The 25216-nt window shown below is 40.0% G+C and overlaps 2 protein-coding genes across 2 annotated transcripts in view; one reads left to right on the forward strand and one right to left on the reverse strand.

The window, feature by feature from the left end:
- Positions 1–1573, reverse strand: part of LOC126281214 (WD repeat-containing protein 81) — a 253643-nt gene extending 252070 nt beyond the window's left edge. Inside the window, exons 1-2 of the mRNA XM_049979961.1 lie at positions 1309–1573; positions 1097–1223 (exon numbers count right to left, since the gene is read on the reverse strand). Of these exons, the coding sequence (XP_049835918.1) occupies positions 1097–1223; positions 1309–1418 (237 nt within the window). The 5' untranslated portion in view covers positions 1419–1573. The remainder of the gene's footprint in view (positions 1–1096; positions 1224–1308) is intronic.
- A 190-nt stretch (positions 1574–1763) lies between these two features.
- Positions 1764–25216, forward strand: part of LOC126281215 (katanin-interacting protein-like) — a 288539-nt gene continuing 265086 nt past the window's right edge. The window contains exons 1-2 of the mRNA XM_049979962.1: positions 1764–2205; positions 16137–16280. Of these exons, the coding sequence (XP_049835919.1) occupies positions 2153–2205; positions 16137–16280 (197 nt within the window). The 5' untranslated portion in view covers positions 1764–2152. The remainder of the gene's footprint in view (positions 2206–16136; positions 16281–25216) is intronic.

Genomic DNA, 25216 nt, shown 5'->3' on the forward strand with positions numbered 1-25216 from the left:
TGAACCCTCTGCCAGATACTCAATAGTTAATTTTCAGAAGCTGGGCTAGTGCATTGGTCTCTGTCGCCTAATGTCCTCAATTATGAATCTATAAATACAAAAACACTTAACTTAAAAGTTCACTCCCCATATTGAATAAATTAACACTCAAATGCTGTGTACTTTAATGTTGGGAAACTTTGTAGAACTCCCCAGTCTCTTCAATAATTTAATGTGGGATGGATCCACAGCCTTCACCTGTGAACTTGATGACTTGAACACTACTTGTACTCACTTGTTGTTTTGACTAGTGGCCACACTTACATGCATGAGGTAATTGTATTTGAGACTTCTGCATGAATGAGGAGTAATGTTCGAAACTGCAATCACAATAAGTAAAAACTAAATTATTTGACAACTATAATTAGGGAAACAACAGGGTTTAACAGTCCATACTATATGTTTAATTCATGACTGTTATATTACAAAGGCTTTTTGATTTGAGTAACTATCATTGATGTTTATGTCAAGCAACATAACATACAAAACTACTTGGGTCTCTTTAACCCATTACTGGAAAAAAATCTGTATGCAATAGAAACAATGGCATTAAAACAGATACCAGTAACCACTGACACTCTAGCAAAGATCTTGAATGGCAGATACACAAACAAATAAAAACATGACAGCTGCAAATTAGTTCCATGTACCACTTCTGCATTTGACAAATTATGTCTGCGTTCCACAATGATCGTAAAACCCACTACAACTGAAGAAGAACTAATCAATTTGTTCAGGATGGGGCAAGATATTTGTTGTGGTACGTACATCGCATCATTTACACCACTGACTGAGGGAACCAATAAAAACTCCAAGTCACAACTGGATTTCAAATACCCTCTTGTTCAATATAAGATCATTTTTTGATCACTATTTTCCTGACAGAAATATCAGTCACTGACAAAAAGAGTTTTGGTCTTATTAGTTTTCTATTTCTTTTTAGAGAACGTCAATTTGCCATACACAGATTTCTGACATCCAGTATCAAACACCATGAACGATTATCATCTTGGGGAAACTGCAGAACATTGCAGCAAACACATAAAATGGAACTTACTCTAACATATATTTTCTTCCAGTGCGGACCAAGATCTTCTCCTTGCTCCAAGAGAATCTTAACTTCTTCCGGTAGTAGAACATCATGCACAATAAATTCTGGCAGTTGGTGCGTCCTTATGAGAGAGCTGAAAATTGTAAAATTCACGAGGATATTGCATATTGTGAACGAAATTCTAGCAAAAATTAGTACTGAAAGTACTGGGAACTTACTGTAGCCATGAATGGTGTACTGCCACAAGTACACGATCACTTACAGTAGTTGTTTTTATGTAGCTGTCAGGTATAGAGAATGTATTTGCTACAAAAAACGCCGTTTCCATTACAAAATATAATATCGCGATCACATTTAGTCGCTGATGCAACACGATTGATTAAAGCTAGATACTGCACTGATATAATACTGTTGGTATCCGTCTGACAATGAAAACATGCCAGAACCAAATTCTTAGTTTGAAAACATACACAACAGACAAGCGAAATGTCACTGCTTCAGTCGTCAAGCATCAGCTGTTTCGGCAAGGTTAGCCAACTGTGTCTTACAATATAGCTTCAAAATGAAGTGAGAAATTCTTGTACTTGTTTAGTTCCACTTGTGTATACAAACACTTAATATTAAAAAGTTATTTCGAAGTAAATGTTGAAACTATTGATGATCTCTCAGGAAAATAATCGTTCTTTTGTGGCCCTATTTGAAACAGTTAAATAACATTCAATATTAGAAATAACTCTTCACTTGATTTTTAGTGATATTTGATTCAACAAGCTACAGGTTAGTACGTCAAATCTCGCAATTATGGAGTTATATAATTCGTTTAATTATACAAATCGATCGACTAGTCGACAGTTCCTGGTTGTCATGGTAACGGACTGCACAACACTACGAACGTATGTAAACTGAGTGGTATTGGTGCCAACATTGGTTACGTAACAAATAATTTCAACAATGGTACTTCGGCGACATGGCGAGCGTTCTTTTGGATGAAAAATCTCCACGTCTCTGGAACAGTATTCGGAGAAACTTATGTAATAGTAAATAAATGATGCCAAGAAACCAATGGACAGTTCGTCGCTCAAGAAAGTGCCGAAGTGGCTAGAAGAAATTTCCGCGTAAGTTTCTGTCAGTATCTTATAAAGATTATTTTGTAAAACAAATATATATAAATGAAAATATTTATAATTTTATCCAAACAAGGAGGCCTATAGTAAATCTGACGTTCCAGAAGCTAGTTTTATTCATAAGAATGCTAGGAAGAACTGAGAGAGCCCTTGCCACCGAATACGAAAACTGGCTAAATGTTTAAAGTTTTATGACAACAGGTTGTAAGACTGCCGACGCTCTCCCAATAGCAATTATGCACTGCATTAAATGTATTGTCTGAGCAGTTCATTTCAAAGTGGGTGAGTACCTCAGTGATTGTAGAGCTGTATTGTTTTCAAATGCTGTAGTTACAGCCATTTGTATTGTAAAAGATTGCGGAGAAGTCTGAATGACATAGCGAAACTTTTCTGTTACTGGGAGGGAAGAAGTTGAAATTTAGGGATTGTCACCAAAAGAGAAAAAAATGGAATTAGTAATACATACCAACACTCAGAAAAAACTTCTGTATCTTGGTAGAATTGATAATGAGTCATTTTTATGTGCAACTATTAATCAGCACACATATTTTCTTTGTTAAAAATTATTGCAGTCACAAACTTGGAATCTTTGTCGAAACTGATTTTGCTTTGACTTCAGTCTCATAAAGCATAAAAATGGTAAATAATAGAGCCTGAGCCTTGAAATTTTAACAATATCGTGTACTCTTTAATTCAGACTTCACCATTATTTTACAGTATTACTAGTCTCAATTTTAAACTGTCCTAAATTTTACCATAATTGTCATAGAGCTCACATAACATTTTGCAGTCCACTGCCCTTTTGCTCAGCCAAAAGCCCCATGAAATCTTGAATTTTTATATCAAAGGTTTCATTTTTTTCTGGAACATGAGTGAAAAATTTCGTTCAGTTTTGAGATGGTTGGGATAGGATGATAATTCTACTTGCTGTAAGCTAAAATAACCCTATAACAAGTTAACTATAATTTTACAGTATTAGATGTGAACATCACTACTTTACTGCCATATTTCATGCATTGATCAGTGCAATTGGACAGATACACTCAGGTGCTCAGATAAAATCTATTTCAGAGCTCTGTGCTCTTAACATATGTCACACATATCACAAAGAGTTTAACTCTGTTAACTTCCATGAAAAACTAATACAAATATGCTCTTTCAGGTTATAATGACCTGGTATGGTATTTAAAGGACTTGATGATTATAAATCATTAAAAATTATTATAATTTTAAATGTAGCTGTATTTATTATAATAGAAACAAATTTTACAGCATTACCTTTATAACTATACTCTGTAAACCACTATGAGTTGCATGGCAGGGGGTGCTAAAATCTCAACAATGATGTAAGCTCTGCCCCATACTGAGCTGTTGCACAATAGTTTTGCTTAGCATATAACGTCAATCACGGAAAAATTAGAATAGAGTTATCTACATCTACATACATACTCTGCAATCCACCATACGGTGTGTGGCGGAGGATACCTCGTACCACAACTAGCATCTTCTCTCCCTGTTCCACTCCCAAACAGAACGAGGGTAAAATGACTGCCCAACATCAGTGAAAAATTTCGTTCAGTTTTGAGATGGTTGGGATAGGATGATAATTCTACTTGCTGTAAGCTAAAATAATCCTATAACAAGTTAACTATAATTTTACAGTATTAGATGTGAACATCACTACTTTACTGCCATATTTCATGCATTGATCAGTGCAAATGGACAGATACACTCAGGTGCTCAGATAAAATCTATTTCGGAGCTCTATGCTGGTAACATATATCACACATATCACAAAGAGTTTAACTCTGTTAACTCCCATGAAAAAGTAATACAAACATGCTCTTTCAGGTTATAATGACATGGTATGGTATTTAAAGGACTTGATGATTATAAATCATTAAAAATTATTATAATTTTAAATGTAGATGTATTTATTATAATAGATACAAATTTTACAGCATTACCTTTATAACTATACTCTGTAAACCACTATGAGTTGCATGGCAGGGGGTGCTAAAATCTCAACAATGATGTAAGCTCTGTCCCATAATGAGCTGTTGCACAATAGTTTTGCTTAGCGTATAACGTCAATCACGGAAAAATTAGAATAGAGTTATCTACATCTACATACATACTCTGCAATCCACCATACGGTGTGTGGCGGAGGGTACCTCGTACCACAACTAGCATCTTCTCTCCCTGTTCCACTCCCAAACAGAACGAGGGAAAAATGACTGCCTATACGCCTCTGTACGACCCCTAATCTGTCTTGTCTTATCTTTGTGGTCTTTCCGTGAAATGTAAGTTGGCAGCAGTAAAATTGTACCGCAGTCAGCTTCAAATGCTGGTTCTCTAAATTTCCTCAGTAGCTATTCATGAAAAGAACGCCTCCTTTCCTCTAGAGACTCCCAAGCAAGTTCCTAAAGCATTTCCATAACACTTGCATGATGATCAAACCTACCAGTAACAAATCTAGCTGCCCGCCTCTGTATTGCTCTATGTCATCCCTCAATCCGACCTGATAGGGATCCCAAACGCTCGAGCAGTACTCAAGAGTAGGTTGTATTAGTGTTTCATAAGCGGTCTCCTTTACAGATGAACCACATCTTCCCTAAAATTCTACCAATGAACCGAAGGCGACTATCCGCTTTCCCCACAAGTGCCATTACATGCTTGTCCCACTTCATATCGCTCTGCAATGTTACGCCCAAATATTTAATCGACGTGACTGTGTCAAGCACTACACCACTAATGGAGTATTCAGACATTACAGGATTCTTTTTCCTATTCATCTGCATTAATTTACATTTATCTATATTTAGAGTTAGCCGGCATTCTTTACACCAGTCACAAATACTGTCCAAGTCATCTTGTATCCTCCTGCAGTCACTAAACGACGACACCTTCCCGTACACCACAGCATCATCAGCAAACAGCCGCACATTGCTATCCACGCTATCCAAAAGATCATTTATGTAGATAGAAAACAACAGCGGACCTACCACATTTCCCTGGGGCACTCTAGGTGATACCCTCACCTCCAATGAACACTCACCATTGAGGACAACGTACTGGGTTCTATTACTTATGAAGTCTTCAAGCCACTCACATACTTGGGAACCGATCCGTAATGCGCGTACCTTAATTAGGAGTTCGCAGTGTGGCACCGAGTCAAACGCTTTCCGGAAGTCAAGGAATACGGCATCCGTCGGATACCCTTCATCCCTGGTTCGCAAGATATTGTGTGAAAAAAGGCAAGTTGCGTTTCGTAGGAGCCATGCTTTCTAAAGCTGTACTGATGCATGGACAGCAACTTATCTGTCTCAAGGAAATTCATTATATTCTAACTGAGAATATGTTCGAGAATCCTGCAACAAACCGATGTTAAGGATATTGGTCTGTAATTTTGAGGATCTGTCCTTCTACCTTTCTTATATACAGGCGTCACCTGTGCTTTTTTCCAGTCACTCGGGAATTCACGCTGGGCGTAAGATTCGCAATAAATGCAAGCTAAGTAAGGAGCCAATGCAGTAGAGCACTCTCTGTAAAACCGAATTGGAATCCCATCAGGACCTGGCGATTTATTTATTTTCAACCCATTCAGCTGCTTCGCAACCCCAGGGATGTCTTATCACTATGTCCTCCATACGGGAATCTGTACGAGACTCAAACGGCAGTATGTTTGTACGATCCTCCTGCGTGAAAGATTTCTCAAATGCTAAATTTAAAATTTCAGCTTTTGTTTTGCTGTTTTCTGTTGCCAGGCCAGACTGATCACTGAGCGACTGGATGGAAGCCTTTGACCCGCTTACCGATTTTATGTAAGACCAGAATTTCCTTGGGTTTTCAGCAAGATCTTTTGCTAAGGTATGATGGTGGTAGTGGTTGAATGCTTCGCGCATCGCTCTTTTTACAGCAGCATGAATCTCTACTAATTTTTGCGCGTCCTCATTCTCCCGGTCTTTCTTGCACCGCGAGTGCAACTGCCTTTGCTTCCTGAGCATTCTCCGAATTGCACTGTTAAACCACGGTGGGTCTTTTCCGTCCGTAACCCACTTTTTCGGCACATACTTGTCCAATGCGTGATTTAAAATGTGTTTAAAATTTGCCCATAATTCTTCCACATCCATTTACTGGAAGTAAATGAAGTCAATTCATTTACTAAGTGGGATGCTAACAATTGCTTATCTGCTCTTTCTAGTAAGAATACTCTCCTAGCCTTCTTGACTGACTTTTTAACTTTTGTAACCATAGTCGTAATGGCAACATCATGATCACTAATCTCTGTCTCAACACTGACACCGTCGATGAGGTCTGGTCTGTTCGTGGCTACCAGATCTAAAATATTTCCATTACATGTTGGCTGTCGATTTAGCTGCTCAAGACAGTTTTCGGATAATGTGTTCAAAAGTAATTCACACGACGGCTTGTCTGTACCACCTGTAATGAATCTATAGACATCCCAGTCTATACTAGGTAGGTTGAAGTCGCCTCTGACTAATATAGCATGATCCGGGTACTTCTGTGATACAGAATGTAGACTCCCTTTGAATGATTCTAAAACTGTCACAGTGGAACCTTGTGGTTGGTAGTAACACCCAACAATTAACTTTATTCCCCCTAGCCCTGTTAAACGTGTCCAGATAACTTCACAATAACACTCTACTTCGACCTCAGTAGACACAATATTTTTGTCAACTGCAATGAAGACACCACCTCCTACGGTGTCTTTCTGATACACTTTCCAACCCTCACTAAATATTTCAGAACTTCCTATGTCAGGGTTCAGCCAGGTCTCAGTCCAGAGAATAATTTGTGCGCCACACGCTTCCTGGAGAGCAGTAAATTCAGGAACTTTATTCTGAGCACTCTGAAAATTTACTACTAATATCTCGATAGCTGAAGTGTCTTTACACAGAGCGCGTGCTGATTTCCCTGCCTGCATGTTGACTGGTGTGTGTTCATCAGGACAGCTCGCACTACTGCCTAGTCTAAAAAACACCCATGTGCATGCCACAAGTACTCTGCTACCCGAGTAGCCGCTTCCTTTGTGTAGTGCACTCCTGACCTATCTAGGGGCGCCCTACAATTCCCCACCTAATAGCGCAAGTCTAGAAATCTGCAGCCAAGACCGTCACAGAGTCAACGAAGCCTCTGGTTGAGACCCTCCGCTTGACTCCAAACCAAAGGACCCCGATCCACTCTGGGAAAGATGCTGCAAATAGAGAGCTCTGCTTGCACCCCGCGTGCTAGGCCAGCGGTCTTCAAATCCGCCAGCCGCCCGTATGAACTGAGGATCGCCTCAGAACCCAAGCGACAGGCATCATTTGTGCCGACATGAACAACTACTTGCAGACGACTGCACCCCGTACGCTCGATAGCCGCAGGCAAGGCCGCCTCCACATCTTGGATGAAGCTCCCCAGCAGACAAACCGAGTGCATGTTGGAATTCTTTCCAGTCCTGTACGCTATTTCCCTAAGGGGCTCCATCACTCGCCTAACGTTGGAGCTCCCAATAACCAGCAAGCCTTTGCCCCTGTGTGCCTGCTCGGGCCCTGCTGAAGGAGCGGCCACCTCCCCACTGATAGGACGAACAGGTGAGGCCAGCCGGACAGCCTCCACATTGACCCTCCGCCTCGAGCGACGCGAACGTGTTGCAGTCCGCCACTCACCCTGAGGTGAGGGTGGCCCCAACGCCCCAGGTATCTAGAAGGTGCCTCGGTGGCTGAGTCAGCGGACACAGCAAGCGACACCTGGGGTGTTACAAGTGACGCGCCAGACCCTCCGCCGTTGCTGCACCTTGAGGCAGCAGCCTGAAGACGACTGATCGTGGCCAACAGCACGCTCAACTGCTCGTGAACCGCAGTCAGTTCCTCCTGCGCCCACATACAGCACGCACACACCCTATCCATCCTACTGCTAATATCTAACGACTCCACGAGTTTATACTCTACAGCTATCAATAAGCAATATTACTCCTCTCAAATATGAGAATATGCAAGGATTTTATGTAATTAAATATGCAAGCGCAATACTTAGAACTTCACATTTTGGACAGTGGAATATAATGTGTGTGTTACAGACATGCTTGTTTCAATTTGAACACTTCATTAGCATCTTGTTATCACAACTTGATGGACAAACTTTGTATCTGGCATGTTTGCAGTTTTGGTTGTCACCACTGGAAATTGGTGTTGATGGACTTCTTTTTTGTATTCTTCTAACAATGGGCGCTGACTGTTCATTTTGTGCCAGTTTTTTGTTAGCTTCAGTGTAAGGAGTAACTATAGTAGTCTCCCCAAATAGTCTTCTTTTGTAATGAACATTTTTGATCCATCCTGCATTTATTTCTCCCAATAGCAAGAAACATTGTAGGCAAAAATATCGGTAATGTTGCAGAAGATGATCATTGGTCAGCAGTTGGTTTTCCTCTTGCATATGTAGGTGCCAATGAGCTGATCCAGTGTGTCAACCACTCCCTTACTTGCATTATAGTCCATTTTAGGTTTCTTGTATTTTCTGTTGCTTATTTTCTCACTGTTATGCATTGTACTCATCAGGACAAGCTGTGTTTTCCCTCCCCAGCATTGTAAGATGTCTTTTGAGAAGCACTTGGCCTGATACATATGATGTGATGTAAAGAAATTGTCACATGTGACATTTTGTCATTTTAACCCATTTGTAAGATTCATACCAACCCCCATACTTGGATTTTTCTCAGGTGATTGTCTTGTATAGATTTGTGTTTTCAAATCATAGAAGTAGGCACTATCATACAGTGTCCACATTTTTACCTCATATTTTGAGGGATTGTTTGGTACATATTGTTTGAATGGACAGCATCCTCAGAAAGCCATGAGTTGTTCCTCCACAGTTACATTTGTGCCAAGATGATATAGGTTGAAAGTATTTCCACCAACTTATCCCATGGAACTCTTACATGTGGCATCTTGTCATTTACTCTTTGATCAGACTTGTCATTGAAATGTAACACAAGTGAGATGGAGCAGAACCACTACATCGACATTAAGACAGGAGAGATTTGTCTCTGTTTCTGGATCTGGCATGCTCTTTGTTGATTCACCATATGATTTATACACACCAGCCATTAATAACAGGCCAATATTGGCTTCAAGTGTAATTTTATGTAATGCTTCCCAGCTGTGCCCATAAACTCTTCGGCCTTCAATGTTAGTTATTTTCACCACAATACTCTGAATATTATGGGTCCTCATAACGTGAAAATATAATTTTATATCACTTCTCTGGTGATAGTGTATCTTGTTGGACCAGGAGTCAGTTTTATAATGTTTGGACTCGATGCTCTTTCTGTTTGCGGGAAAGGTTCTAAGCTCCATGTGATTTGTGACTTTTTTTTTTTGTCTCTAGGGTGAATCAGTAGAACAGCTAGCATATTGTCATTTCAGGTATCAGTATCAGAAATATCTTTTGAATCAGATGAAGGAATACTGTTGTCATCAGTGGTGTGATTTTCTCATTCAGACATATTCTCCTTACTGTCAGATGCATTTACTAATGCCTCCAATTGCTCATTGGAAAGAAATAATTGTTTTGTTATGATAGCCACACAGAAATTTTTTCAATATATACATGAACTGAGCCTGCACACAGCAGTTGACGTAACTGTTAGCTATAATATTTGAATATAACAGTTAGTGATAATGCGCTGTTATAATTTGAACACAATGAGCATCTTGCATTGTTGCTTGACCTTCACAAATTTCAACAACAGGGAATCAGATATTTATTTTGTGTCACAAAAAAGTGTTATGCATGTATCTCAGGCATGTAGAAATAAACAGGTTTGCCACAGTTTCTGGAAATTAGGGAATTTCAAATGTGTCAGGAAAATCAGGGAAATTGGGAAACAAAAATCTTGTTTTTATTTTAATAGATGAAATGATTTGTTTACTGAGATGTCATGCTGGTTGCTAACTGGGTGCAGCTGAGTAGGTGCACTGGTTCCTACCCCCTCTTCTTACTACTCCCTTCAGCAAGCAGTAAGTGCTGCCACCACTTCTTGCCGCTACCCTAGCAGCTGCCGACGAGAGGTAGGGAGGCATGATCTGTTTCTCAGAGATGGTAGTCGCAGTGGCTGAAGACAGCAGTCATGTGTGCATGAGTTGTGTCTGAGTAATTGTGTGAGTGTGTGTGTGCTATCATTTTCTGACAATTTAGTTGTGATGGTGTGATTGTCTTTCCTACATGCATGTCTGCGGCTCACCAGTGATCTTTACGGTGAGTTGCTACCTATAATTATCATTGATTATCAGACCATTTGAACAAGTTATCTGTTGCATGGATTGATCTCTGCGATCTCATTTCATCAGCATGCTGGCTGCGACTGGTGAATAGCTGGCCACATAAGTGTATATCCGTGACGGGCCAAAACTTGCAGGCTATTTCTGCAGGTATCTACAATGGATCGGGCCCACCAATCTGAAGCCATTTCGTTCCAAGGATGTGCAGGTCCTGGCCATCATATCTAGTCTCACTGATCTGCCCACAGGCTGGGTTCATTTGTGTCTGGCGTAGTACAGCTCATTTTAATGGTTTATCCATGGACCCAGGACTGCAGTGGTCATCAGCAGGCCAGAAGGACATGGGCAGTTGGATTTCAGGATTTGCAACTGTCTCACCAATAGTGTGTTGTACAGTGTGGCATTTTATAGGTATTTTACTTGTTCTGGTACATTTTGACATGTAAAAAAGTTGTTTAAATGTTAGAAAGTATGGACATTAAGAAGAAGAAAATTGTGTCAGTCGCTCGTGGTTTGTCCGCTATATACTCATATATTTCTCAAAACAAAAATCACAAAGTAGCTGTAAAATAATAGATATAATACAGTGGGTAACATCCGACAATAACAAACAGTAGAGCCAACATTTTATTGGTGGTCACATATGGTGTTGGTTTACACAATTCTTCCCTGCGTTACACACTTCTTTCAAGAGCCCTACTATTTCTGAGGTTAAAACTGAAATCAGTGAAGGTATTTTAAGTCTGTCTTGCGACTCCAAGGAAATGGGTATTTTTGTCACCAAATGTGTTTCATTTCATTGAAATAAAATAACACCAGTGGCCTTATTGAAGTACATATACCATTTATTTGGCTTGTTTTCTCCATTTCAAAACAGTTCATTACAAAAGATGTTGATGTTAGAACTTATTATTTCTGCTCACATCAGCAAATGTCATCTGCTTGCAACTTTTTTTTATTTTAAAATAGATATTTCCTTGTTTGCACTATTGTTTCTTGTAGTGTGCCTACAAAGACAGATTGTCAACTTACATTTTAACTTACCCTTGAGAACTGAAAATTTGAATTTGTCTGGAAATCAGATAATTTCACTTGGGGAAACTTGTGGTAACCCTGAATAAAACTTGAGTATGATTTTTGAATGTTTTGTGAATTTTTAAACCCCATGGGTCATACTGACCCGAGGAACACAGGTGTAACAAATTCAAGTTTTAGCAAGGCTGAGAAAAAGTAAATTTGTCTTTTATTTGATGTTAAAGGAATTTAGAATGTTTAGAAAAACAAAGTCATTAAGTTTGGGGCAATACCATTTAATATTAAAAGTTTTGGAATAACAAATTACTTTTTGGATCATACTGACTCGAAGATAACAGCGAGGTTAACACTGTCGAAAAGGCTTTGGTGGATCAGAACGTTCTCATCAACTTCGGCCATCCCACTGCTCTAACTGTGCCTAATACAGAGGATAGCACAGAAAATCTGTGGCACTTTCCTGCACCTCAAAAGACCGAGCAAAGGAAATGTCTTTCAAGGGGCTGCCAGATCATACAGGAATGATATTGCTGATGCTGATACATCAGCTAAGGACACCTTTGGGGTAGCTCTTTGCTGGATGATCTTAATTTCCTTCTTATTCTCATCTCATTGACAAGAAGTGAATCCATGGGTCTGTGGGTGAAGAATGATCACAAGTTACAGGCAACAACCTATAACCAATAGAGCTGTATCATTCAACCATGACATACACATCCCAAACATAAAAGTGGATGAATTGATCAACATTAGACTTAGAATAGGTAAGTATCGTCGTAGGAAAAAAAGGGCTCACCTGAAAGTAGAAATCGCAATGTAACCCTATCTGTACACCACATTTTGATGTGATTTGTTTCACTTGCTGACAAGAGGGTAGCCCCAGATTTCCCAAGGATCTGCGTATCTGTTGGTGTAAAGTCTTGGGAGTATAGATTCAAACACATATTTTGAACAAATTATGGAGGATAGTATCTGTGTGTGGAGTTGTTAAGAGGACAGAGTGACTTGACCATGAGTTGAAGATCATAGAATAGACATAATTCTTTCTTAAATATCAGTTGCCCAGAAAATTACTGTGAAAGGTAAAACCACATTTCCAACTTAGCTGCTTATGGTTTTACCTAGCCATGCGTAGCCAGTGGTTAAAGTGTACATATGGTAGACTTCTGTTCATTGTCAGAATACTGGGGATGTGCAATCAGTCTACAAAGGAGATTGCTTACAAATCATTCGTGCAACCCAAGTGTGTGGGACCTGTACCAAATAGGACTAATAGGGTATATTGGACATATTCAGAGAAAGCCAGCACAAATGGTCACAAGTTTGTTTGACCAGTGGGAGTGTGTCAGAGGTACTGAAGGAACTGAATTGGAAGACTTCTGAAGACAGATGTAAACAATCCTAAGAAGTCTACTAATATATTGTTCTCATAGGGATTGTGAGTATAAGATTAGAATAATTACTGCATGCACAGAGGCATTCAAACAATCATTCCTGTGCTCCATATGTGAATGGAGTAGGAAGGGGCACTAACAACTGGTACAAGGGACCGTACCATCTGCCATACATTTCATGGGGGTTTCCGAGTTTAGATGTAGATTTGCCTCAGTAGAAAATACGAATTGATAGTGACAGCTGCTTTTGCATTGCATGCTGAAGTTGGCAACTCAGCACAGTGAGTGACAAGAAGTGAACATGACAAATAATGAGTTGGATGAGCAGACAAGATGGTGAAACCAATGGGAAAATAATGTTCAATAAATGTCGCCATGAGTGGAGTGTACAAAATGATGTGGCAGTATAGTGGAATTTATTGTGCACAAGGTCATATAAAACAGAGTATTCAGTAAAAAGGAAACTGTACTCTTTGGTTCCCATTTACCCAACAAATTCAAAAATCTGGACATTTCGAAAATACCTCACAAAGTTTTCAAAACGATCATTCAGCTACAATACAGATCAGTCCATCACCACTGAAAGTTTTCTTCCAGTCAAATTCGTTAGCGTCACCAACTCACAACCGAACTATAACGTTGGAACATGAAACATTGTTCCAAGAAATCCTGTCATATTCCAAGAAACGCACAAGAAATACATACGAAAACCATTAAACAACTTTATAATTCATAACAGCCAGATCAATCTCACACTATCCATGTCTCCTGGTTCGCAGGAGAGCTTCTGTAAAGTTTGGAAGGTAGGAGACGGATACTGGCAGAAGTAAAGCTGTGAGTACCGGGCGTGAGTCATGCTTCGGTAGCTCAGTCGGTAGAGCACTTGCCCGCGAAAGGCAAAGGTCCCGAGTTCGAGTCTCGGTCGGACAGACAGTTTTAATGTGCCAGGAAGTTTCATATCAGTACACACTCCGCTGCAGAGTGAAAATCTCATTCTGGAAACAATAAAAGTAATAGGTAAGTCACATAGGTAGTGAATTGACCCAGTAGGGTAATGAACTGTTTACCATAACCGCGTAGATGCCGGTAAACTGGTGCCAACGGGGGCGACCCAAGGTTGTAGTAAGTTTGTGCATTCAACAAAGAAACTGCCGCGCCCGTATCGACTTGCAGTTGTAATCGGCGTGACCGAACCGACATCTCGATAAAGAGTTTGTGGGCCGATGCGTCGGGAGCCTGGCCTGATGAAACTTCCTGAATGTCAACGTCCATGTCCTCTGTAACTGCTTCCTTCGATTCTTTTTTATTACATTGGCGACAAACGGCCTAGCGCTGGGGGCACTCCGACCGATCGAGATGTATATAGCACAACGCACAGGACGGTAACTGGGGCCGGTGGCCAGAACTCTGTTTACACGGCATGTGGGAGTGGCCGTAACAGCCGGATTGCACCACTCGCACGTCATCCACCCCGGACGCGGTGGACGCGGCCGCGCTGCCCTGAACCGCCGCGACGTTGCACCACGCTTCCAACTGTTGACCGGCGGCATGAGAGACTTAATACGATTGAGCAATGGACAGGGCTTCCTCGAGGGAAGGGTATCCTAACTGCAGGGCCCATTGCCGGACCTCCCTATCATCGGCCGAACGAACAATGACGTCGCGAACCATAACGTGGGCATACGACTCTCATGACTGCTCCGTGACAAAACGACACTTGCGACTAAGACCGTGCAGGGTAGCGGCACACGCCCGGTAAGACTGATGGGGCTGCTTCTTGCATTGATAGAACTCCATCCTAGCCACCACAACATGCGTGCGGCGGCGATAATATGAAGACAGTAATGAACACAATGCGTCAAAAGACAAGGACAAGGGTTCCTGCAACGGCACTAGCTGCCGCAAAACTTGATACAGCGAGGGAGATAGCCAAGACAAGAAAAGAGCACGACATACCTCCGCATTGGCAACATGAAATGCCTGGAAATGCTGCCGAAGGCGATGTTCATACGCGTCCCAATCCTCCGCCTTCTCATCAGACGGGGGAAAGGGAGGAGGAAACGGCGCTGGAGCAGACGGCGTGGAGAGCAACACCGGAAGCAATTGTTTCATGGTGGCCATGAGCTCCGTCTGCTGCTCAACCAAAATCTGCACTAAATCCTCCATGCCGCAGATAAGCTGCGAAATTGGAACGACGACACAACACGCGAAAGAACTACCCTACTCATCGCCAATTGTGTAATAACACGTTTCACATTTCCGTCGCACTTCAGAGTAGACCCGGAACTGTTTCATAGGCATGCCCGATGTGAACTGACTGGGCATGGCCCGTGCTGCCTGAGTTGTTGTTGTTGTTCCGCTGGCAGAGGTCGCGGCCGAATTCTCGCGTGCCCTCTGGTGAACGGGACTCTATTTGCGGCAACTACCGTCCGTGACGCGCCATGTCGATGTGCGCCTCCCGCAATCTTTCTGGTGGCTACTGCAATTACCACAGAAAGGCTGGCTAAGGGGTATCCAAAAAATTATGGGAATGGGGTATCCAAGAAATTGTGGGGAGAACAAGCTCAGTAGAGGAGAAGGAAGAACGGCATGATTGAGAAATTTGACAACAGAGATGCAAGATGTGGTGACAGTTGTAGGAGCCCCATGAGAAGAAGACGAATATGTTTATTTTGGGTTGAGAAGATATTCTAAGTTAATTGCTTTTATCCAGAAGCAACTTCTTGTTAGCTTTTGCATCAGACTACAAAATTTAATCTGTCATGTGACAGCATTTGGTACTTTCATTGAATTTTCCTTTGTATGTTGATTTACGAAATAAGAATTATAAATAAATAAATTTGCTGCAGTATGGTAGAAGTTGTTGGCGATGTTGGTACCATCAGTATGTGTGTATATACTTGTTAGGTGGTTGTCAGTTGTATTCTGAATCAGCCATTTCTATTCCATAACCTAGCATACTGGTGAGTTCTGGTGACTGTTTTTTATACTATAAGTTTAGACAAACATGAAAAGTGGTTACAGTAAAGTGACAGTAACTAGTGTTTGTGGAAAACTATATTTTACTACTCTTTTGTGACCATACACCAGCATATTTACTTTCTTTCCTGTCACTTGTAGTAGAATATCAAGTAGCAAATTATTAGTGTAGTAGTTTGAAAATACTATGAACACTTATTGCTTAGTTTTATAGTATCCTGCTTTCCTACAGAAACACCCAGCAACAGCATCCTGGCTCGTGGGCACCATCTCAAAATTATGATCTCAAGAAATCAAAGTCTGCCAGATTGCCAAAGAGTGCTGAACTTTTTGGAACACAGTGCGGATTTTCTGATTTAGATGGTACTGGAACAAGGTATTGTGCTAAAATCATCCTTGCTTGCAGAACAGTAAATTAATAAAACTTCCTGGCATATTAAAACTGTGTGCTGGCCTGTGACTCTAACCTGTGACTTCTGCCTCTTCTCATGCGGGTGCTGTACTGACTGAGCTTTCCAGTCATGAATCATCACTTACTCTCGCAGCTTTCCTTCCACCAGTACCAGGCTCAAGACCTGGTCCAGCACACAGCTTTAATCTGCCAGAAAGTTTCACATCTGCACGTATTCCACTGCAGAAGGAAAATTATTCTGGAAATAAATCAAAAATTAGTGGAGCACTATTTTATGACAATTTTCTTGCTGTATTACATCCAAACAAATTTTGGCCTGTTTTATGTTTTTCGATGATCACACCTCTTTTTTACAGTGTTACACAGTATATTCCCTAATAATTTGTATAGCTACCAGTCACTAATTTAAAGAGTTATATGTAACACATTTCATTTTACTATGCCATTACTGGTTTTGAACTTTCGTTCATCACCAGGTGGCTGCAGTACGGGAATGAACTACAAATCAGACATTAGTTGTTTTATTTACCAGGGAAATATATTGACTGATGAATATTCATAAAGTAAATGAAGATAAATGAAATTTGGAAATTGCAGATTGACTGTTTAGCAGTAGTACTTAACAGTAAACAGACATGATAACTTTGAGGATTGAGTTTTCGATATTTTCCGTGCACCACTCAATAGTAGCCTGGAAATTTGTTCCAGTGTTATAAACACTTCCATGAAATCATAAAGAAAAAAAATGGTTCATCATTAGCTCATTTTCCATGAACAATGTGATTTCATTGCAATGAAATAATACCCCTACCTGCATACAGGTGTTGATATAAGTCAATAGGGACAGTTGAAAATGTGTGTCCTGACCAGGACTCAAACCCGGGATCTCCTGCTTACATGGCAGACACTCTGTCCATTTGAGCCACCAAGGACACAAAGGATAGTGCGTCTGCAGGGATTTGTCTCTGGCACGCCTCTCGTGAAACCCACATCGCAACTTATTGTCCCGCACTATTTTCATACTGCCCCTGCCCATCATACTCATTACTCGCAGCTTTACTGCCAATTCCCGTAAGAGGTTGGGCACTGTTTGTGCATCCACACAGAAGAAAATGGTCAAATGGCCGGTAAGCCTTTACTATATATGTATGAATATGGTATCTGTTCTTATGATTTCTGATTTCACATACACACTACATGTTTAACATGTACTGATGGCTTACAAAGACATTATGAAACAAAGTTATTCATTGTTTACATTAAACAAAAAGTTTGTTTCTTCTCCCAGCAAATGGACCTGAATTAGTAAAGGTAAGTCAATTAAGAACAAAAAATTCTGAGGTACTATGTGGTACATCTACTGGTCTAATTAAAGGCTGCCTGCAGTGGGTAGTAAAGCCTCTGACATTTCTCATAAACTCAGCCGTGGAAGAAGGAATATTCCCAACACGTTTAAAAACGAGTAAAGTAGTCCCTGTTATCAAAGGTGGCAGCAAGGAAGGTCCAGGAAATCACCGACAAATTGCTGCTGCACCTGTCTTATCTCAGTAATAGAATGTGTCTTTAAAGACAGAATTTAATGGAAAAATGCCACACTTTCAATGATGCACTGCATGGGACTAGGAAGGGTAGATCCAACAATACAGCAACAGCTGAATTTGTAGCATGTGTAACTAAGGCCTTAGATGAAGAAAAGGAAGTTTGTGGTATGTTTTATTGAGCTTTCAAAAGATTTTGACTGTGTCTGCCTTAAAATATTATTAGAAAAGCTTATGTTTTATGGTGCAAGGAGGAAAGCAGCCAATATCATAAAATCATTCATGGAAAATAGAGAACAGCGTGTAGAATAGAGCAAAATGTGAACAATACTTTTACAAATGTCTACAAAAATTCTGAATTTGTTAAATAAGGAGTGCCTTAAGGATCAGCACTGGGCCCATTACTTTTTATCTGATATGTAAATGGCATGTCCCAAAATAGTAGGGGGAAATGCTGTCATGTACGCAGATGACATTTCGTTCATTATAAGTAGTGCACTTCATTTGTTATAAGTACTGCTTCAACAGACTACTTACAAAAGGAAGCATCTATAAATACGGAAAATGGAAACAAATATTTCAGAGGAAATAGTCTGTTTATAAAGGTAAACAAAACTGCATATATCCAAATACTTGAAAACAAAACACCTAATTTGAACAGCATTTCTGTCAAGCCAGGAGACTTTGATCTAAAAGAGACAGAAACATATAAATTTCTAGGTGTGACAGTGGATAGGTACTGTATATGGGAGAAGGATCTAAACAATATTAGTCATAAACTGAGTTCAAGTATATTTCTAATGATGAAAATGTCAAGGACAGAAAACACACGATTACTGCTAACAATATACTATGGGCTAGTTCATACACAAATTTTGTATGGTATCCTGGTCTGGGGAAATTCTGCAAATGTGCACATACAAAGAGTACTAAAGCTACAAAAGAAGGCTATAAGAGAAGTAGCAAAATTATTTCCTAGAGAGTCCTGCAGAAGTAAATTCAGGGATCTAAATATATTAACAGTAGCATCACTATACATATACAAAACAATTATTTATGTAAAAAGTAACCATGCTGCATTGTTAAATAGAGATCTTCATAACTATAACAGAAGAAATAAAAATAATCATGTTAAAGGAAACTGGCTCAAATCAAGAGACAAAAGCAGGATGCCTTCTATACAACAGTTTGCCAGACTATACAGGGTGAAGAAAACTTGTGTCGCAAAATTTCAACCCTGGATAGCTGATGCCAGTAGGAACCACAATTACTAATGTTGTGTAGGTCGACAGCTTACCATTTTTAAACTACAGAAACTTGGCGCTATATGCTCCGATTGGCCTTGGGATTGCCCTGTTGCCATTTGTCTCTTGACAGGTTGTTGTTCACGCATACAAATATCCCTCACCCTGTCATTGCTCCAACCTGATACGCACATGTGTCGAATAGGTTTTGCTGTTTGTCTCCACCTCATGTCAGAGGCATTCACTCGTGAGCTTTGCTTCAGAACGCACACACACACACACACACACACACACACACACACACACACACACACACACACTCACACACACACGTCACCTGTGATTTAGTCATGCAGTAAGCACAGTGGCACAGTAATCATTTGAAGATCAATAGGATATGGTTTTAGTTTATGGACTAGCTGATGGTAATGTGTACGAAGCTCAATGGTTGTATGGGAAACGGTACCCAGTAAGACGCCACCCACAACTGCTAACGTTTATAGCAATTCATCGGCGACTTGGCGAAACAGGCTTGTTAGCAGGATATCATGGTGATCTCTTCATCGTTGTGGAATGATTTTCCACCAAGATGTGACTTCAGGTAATGGAAGACATGAAAGTTGGTGGGCGCAAAGTCCGGCCTGTATGGTTTATGGTCCAATATGTTCCATTTGAGTTGTTTGAGTAGTGCTTTGGTTACGAGCGCTGTGTGAGGCCGAGGATTGTCATGAAGCAAGTGGACTCCACTTGTCAGTATTCTCCTGCGTTTGCTTTGAATTGCCCTTTGAAGATGTTTAAAAGTCTGGCAATATGCAGCAGCATTGATTGTCATTCCAGGAGGCATAAATTCCAACAGAAGAATGCCTTTTCTGTCCCAAAAAACAGGAGCCATGATTTTATTCGCTGAAATCGATGTTTTGCATTCATTGGCTTTTGGTGAATTCGAATGGCGCCATTGCATTGATTGTTGCTTGGATTCAGGTGTATTGTGATAAACCCATGTCTCGTCACCTGTCACAGTGTGATCAAGGAACTCATCACCTGCTTCAGCATAGCGTGTGAGGAAGTCGAGTGCAAAGACCATCCATTTCTTTTTGTGTTCTTCCGTTAACAGTTTTGGAACCCAGCACGCACACAATTTCCTGTACCCTAACTTGACAGTCACAATGTCATAAAGTGTTGTCATTAACACATCCGGTATAATCTGATGCAATTCTTTCATTGTGAGACGTCTATTCTCACGAATTACTTCCTCCGTTCTCTGAAGAAGGGCATCAAAGATCACAGATGGCCGACCTGTTCTTTGTTCAGCATTAACATCGGTCCTACCTTCAGAGAAATGATGACACCATTTCATTACATTTTGTCAATTCATAATGTTCCCATAAACAGAAGCACTTTCTTTGTGAATATGTGCTGGTTGCTGACCTTTTGCATGAAGAAAATGTATGACGGAGCGCACTTCGCATTTGGCGGATTCTGAATCAGTGCAGCCATTTTAAACACGAGCTACTACAACCAGAAGCAACGTTCAACTGCCGAACAACTGCGAGGAGAAAGCTGACGGTTCAAGGTTAACACCAGTGTTGCCAACTTGCTCACCAAAACTCTTCTGGTCCTCTGGCATATGGTGTATCTTTATTTTCCAAAATACCCTCATATATCTGCATATACCAGCTGTCATTATCTGCTTGAATGTGAAGATATTCTAACAAGGAGCTAGATCCCCAGTAGTGGAACTGACATTTTGATACTATCTGTATGGTGATGTAGGTTAAGATCCCAGATATCTTACCAACAGCCATTCACCCTTGTGGGCCCTCATTTGCATGTAATCAACAGAAAAAAAATCGGAATTTCATGTGACGCTTAATAGCATTAATAGAGAAGGTTTATGTAGACTGGTTGTATGATGTAATGACAGCAGTAATACCTTCACATGCTGAAGGTTGTGGGTTCGAAGCTCCTCAAGTACATTAATTTTTTTTACTTTGAAATCTTAGTCAAAATGACTTCAATTACTATTTTTCTTCAATTAGTAGGTTCAAATGTAATTTTTTACTTCTAAGGGCCTTCATAGCCTGTTCGGGTGGAGTTTGGTTTAGTATTCCTTTGTCACATCTTAATCATCATATGAATTTTTTCGTTTGTTCTAATTTTTTTCTCATTTTCCACTTGGAATTTTTGTGAATGTGAATTTAATTATATTTATCTATTGTAATACTTAAATATTTGAAAATGTCAGTCTGTATATATAAAAAGATAAAAAGATAAAAGTATATATAAAAAGATTATGAAATGATCTGTTTATATTGATCACGCACTATTGTCTAAAATGTATTTTTCATTACAGGAAGTACTTTTTTTTTTTCTGTCATACAAACATTTAAAAGTGAGTGTGAATTTCTGTTCCACTGTGGACAAAATACTGGAGATGAAGATTTAAATGAAAGAAGGGATTATATTATGAGTAAAATGAACTTCTAGAAAAATGAGGAATAGAAATAATGACTGCAATGACATGGATGAAAAAATAGGATGTAAAAACAAAAGAAATTAAATCAAAATTAATACATGAAATTAATTAAAATCACATGGACAGTGATTTCCAGTGGAAAGTGAATGATAGGAAGAAAAATGAGAACAAATGAAGAAGCTGATGTGATGATTAAAATGATGTGTGAAGGGATGGAAATATAAAATCACATTTAAACCAATGAACTGAATGAAAAAATTAAAGTACCTGATGAGCTTTGAACCATGCCTCTTTTTTGTCCGTTACTCTCAAATGAAGAGCTGCCAGAGTAAATGACTATAGGGTGTGATAGCTGAGATATTAACCTATATCGCAGTAGAGATGGTTTCAAAATGTCAATCCCACCATTGGGTACTTCTTCTTGTAAGTACTCCAGTACAAAGGGAATGTGAGCATAAAAACTTACCAGTAAAATTAATAATATGTAGAGATTTTTGTGAAGAAAGGCTCCACAAGCACCTTACACCATGTGACATGTGCCCTGGGCCTGATGGAGGTCACCCAACAACCCAGTGCAAACAAATGAAACTCCATTGCTACATTGCTACTTCTTTCAGTGAAAAATCTGCAGGTAAACATTATTGGGATCTCACATAACTACATTGTTAAGAATATGCTGTAAGCTCTTGCTCACAGCCTTTCTAGGCATTGTAAAGGATAACTTAGAAAACCAGATGTATCCAATACTCGATGCCATATGCGAGTTTACACACCTGATAAAAATATTATTTGGGCTCCTTATTTTATCTCAGGCAGACGTCCATAGGCTTTGCAAATTACTGTCCAGCAGCTGTGGGCACATGTCGTACCATGCAAGTTCATGCAAAAGTTCTGTAATATGTAAATGAATATAGGAATGTGGTAAATAACAATCAATAGTCATCTCACTGATTATTAACACTGATGAAGCATGATTCACAAACAATAAGATTCTCTGCATTGTGTACCTTAGTATTGACTACAGTGCGACATTCACTAGTGGAGTCATGTCATTCAAAGCAGCTGTACAGGTTGGCAATCAAACTATGTGTCATTCGATTGCCTCTCAGTTCTAAGTTATGCTACATGAAAAACATTCAATCATCACAGCAGTGTGGAGTACAGCTATCCATAATTAGAGACCAGATGTTGAAACAAAGTGATGCATGTGACCACTTATAAGCAACTAACCCAGGCCTATCAAACATCAGCCCTTTTATACTGTCGCTCCTGGATTCTGCAAAGATGCTTTTAGATAATGCCAATCATTTAAATTATGGTAGATGTACAGTTAACATATACATATCAATTTATGTATATTGATACACTGTACCAATTGAGAATAGTTGTGAATGAAATAATATTACATGATACAGTCACATTAAAGTGACAATCACCTGTGTTACACATCAAAGGGCAATAACTACTCAGGGACAGCAGTTTGCAGCTCTATCAGTGGAGGGTATATAAAGCATGTCGATGGGGTATAGGGAACAGTGCAGTCGCCATAATGCTAGAACAGAGTTATTTATCTGATGTCCAGAACGGCATGATTGTTATCTCTCAGGCTATGGGTAAAAGCATTTGTGAAATGGCTAAGTTGTAAACTGGTTGTGTGTTGCTGTGGTTAAAGTATACCATGCGTGGCAAAATGGTGCTGTACAAAACTGGTGCTGAAGCAACTGTGATGCACCATGGGCCATAGATGACGGGACTGAATGACAGGTGCAGAAATGTGCACAGTTGAATAGATGTGCTACTATTGAGCAACTCACCACTCAGATGAACCAAGGGGCTATCAATAGTGTCTCCTCAATGACCATTCAGTGAACGTTGCTGCCTGTGGGTCTGCACAGGAGGCAAATGGCTCATGCATCCATGCTGACTACTGTTCATCAGTGACAAAGGCTGGAATTTGCACGCCAGTACAACAGCTGTAACAGATAGCTGTTGGCATGAACGGCATGAAACATATGAAGGCAAACATGCAGCTATCTTAGAAGGGTCCAGGCTGGAGGAGTAAGCATTAAGGCATGGGAAATGTTTTTGTGGCATTCCCTGGGTGATCTTGTCATCCTGTGAGACACAGTGGATCAGCACAAGTATGCCTCTATCCTCCGGGTCTGTATCCGCCCTTAAATGCAGTTTTAAGAAGAATTCCTTCGACATCTCGTAAAATTGTTGTCTTATTGATATACAACCAGTTTTACTGCCTAAAGCCACATCATCAGGGGTAACATTATGCCATGTCTCCACAAATACTTTCTTTTACGAGGGCTAGTCTTTCAAGTTTTGCTGGAGAACTTCTGTGAAGTTAGGAAGGTAGGAGACGAGGTACTGGATAAAGCTTTGAGGACAGGTGAGTCATGCTTGGGTAGCTCTGTTGGTAGAGCATTGTATGCAAATGGCAAAGGGCCTCACTTCAACTCTTGGTCCAGCACACAGTTTTAATTTGCGAGAAAGTTTCGTCGAGGTATAATCTTGTTAGGAGATCATAGGTGTAACCATCACTCTAAATCAAGATACATTATCCATTGGATATTATCTACATTAGATTGGCAAACGAAAGCTGACGAAGATCTGATCCATTAACTTCATAAAAATTGTTGGTGGGTGGATCACTTTGTTGTTGACCCTTGTTTTAAATTTGCCGGCATCAGTGTGACAGCAGGGCAAAAAGGTGTTGGGAAGTTAAGAAGCGGCTCACACAAGAGACAAAGATGGAGCGATGAATTCACCTATGACTTTTTAACATTGTTGCACCAGATGATGCAGCTTTAGGCTGCAAAACTGGTTGTGCAGTAATAAAACAACAATTTTACCATCTGTCAGCAGAATTTACAGAAACACCATGCCTTTCAACAAATGCAGATATCCAGAATATAAAATATTTTGTGCATGAAGATTGTTTTCCCACAACACTGTGGCATTTGCTCACAGGACAGCGCAACTTGTCACACAGCTTGTAGTCTATATGCTTGGTTTGAAGAGTATGAGGATGAGTTTTCGATGTTGTTGTGGCTACTGATGTCTCAGATTGAGAATCTGTGGAATCATCTGATTGGGCTGTGTGCACCATGAGGTGCTTAACCAAGAAACCTAGTGCAGCTGGTCATGGCACTAAAGTTGGCATGGCTCCAGATTCCTGACATTCCTGATGGTACCTTCCTGAAACTCATTGAATCTCTCCCTGCATATCTCGCAGTGGTCTGCACAGCAAAAGATTTTTATTCAGGGTTTCGACAGTACAACACATTTAATAAAGTTTAAAGAAACATCAGGTATAGTAACACTGATCTGAGTTACATGATAAAAAACTTTATCTTAAAATATGCTATCGATGCAGGTAGGGTACGTTCTAGGCATAGTCTGTAAACACCCTCATTCATTTCATTGTGTCTTTTATTGTTTTGTATCAAGTATCGATTAATTATGTGCATATGCAACCAAATGGCAATTTTATGTAACTAAACTGTACTGCCGTACAATTTAATGATGCCGTGGGGTCAGGATGGCACAGGTAAGTCATACTGGTTGCCTTATACACGGACCAGTGACTTTGATGTGACCAGTGTGCAATAACTACTCACACATGACAGGTGG

This window comes from Schistocerca gregaria, chromosome 7 (genome assembly GCF_023897955.1).
Source record: "Schistocerca gregaria isolate iqSchGreg1 chromosome 7, iqSchGreg1.2, whole genome shotgun sequence".
Taxonomy (NCBI): Eukaryota; Metazoa; Arthropoda; class Insecta; order Orthoptera; family Acrididae; genus Schistocerca; species Schistocerca gregaria.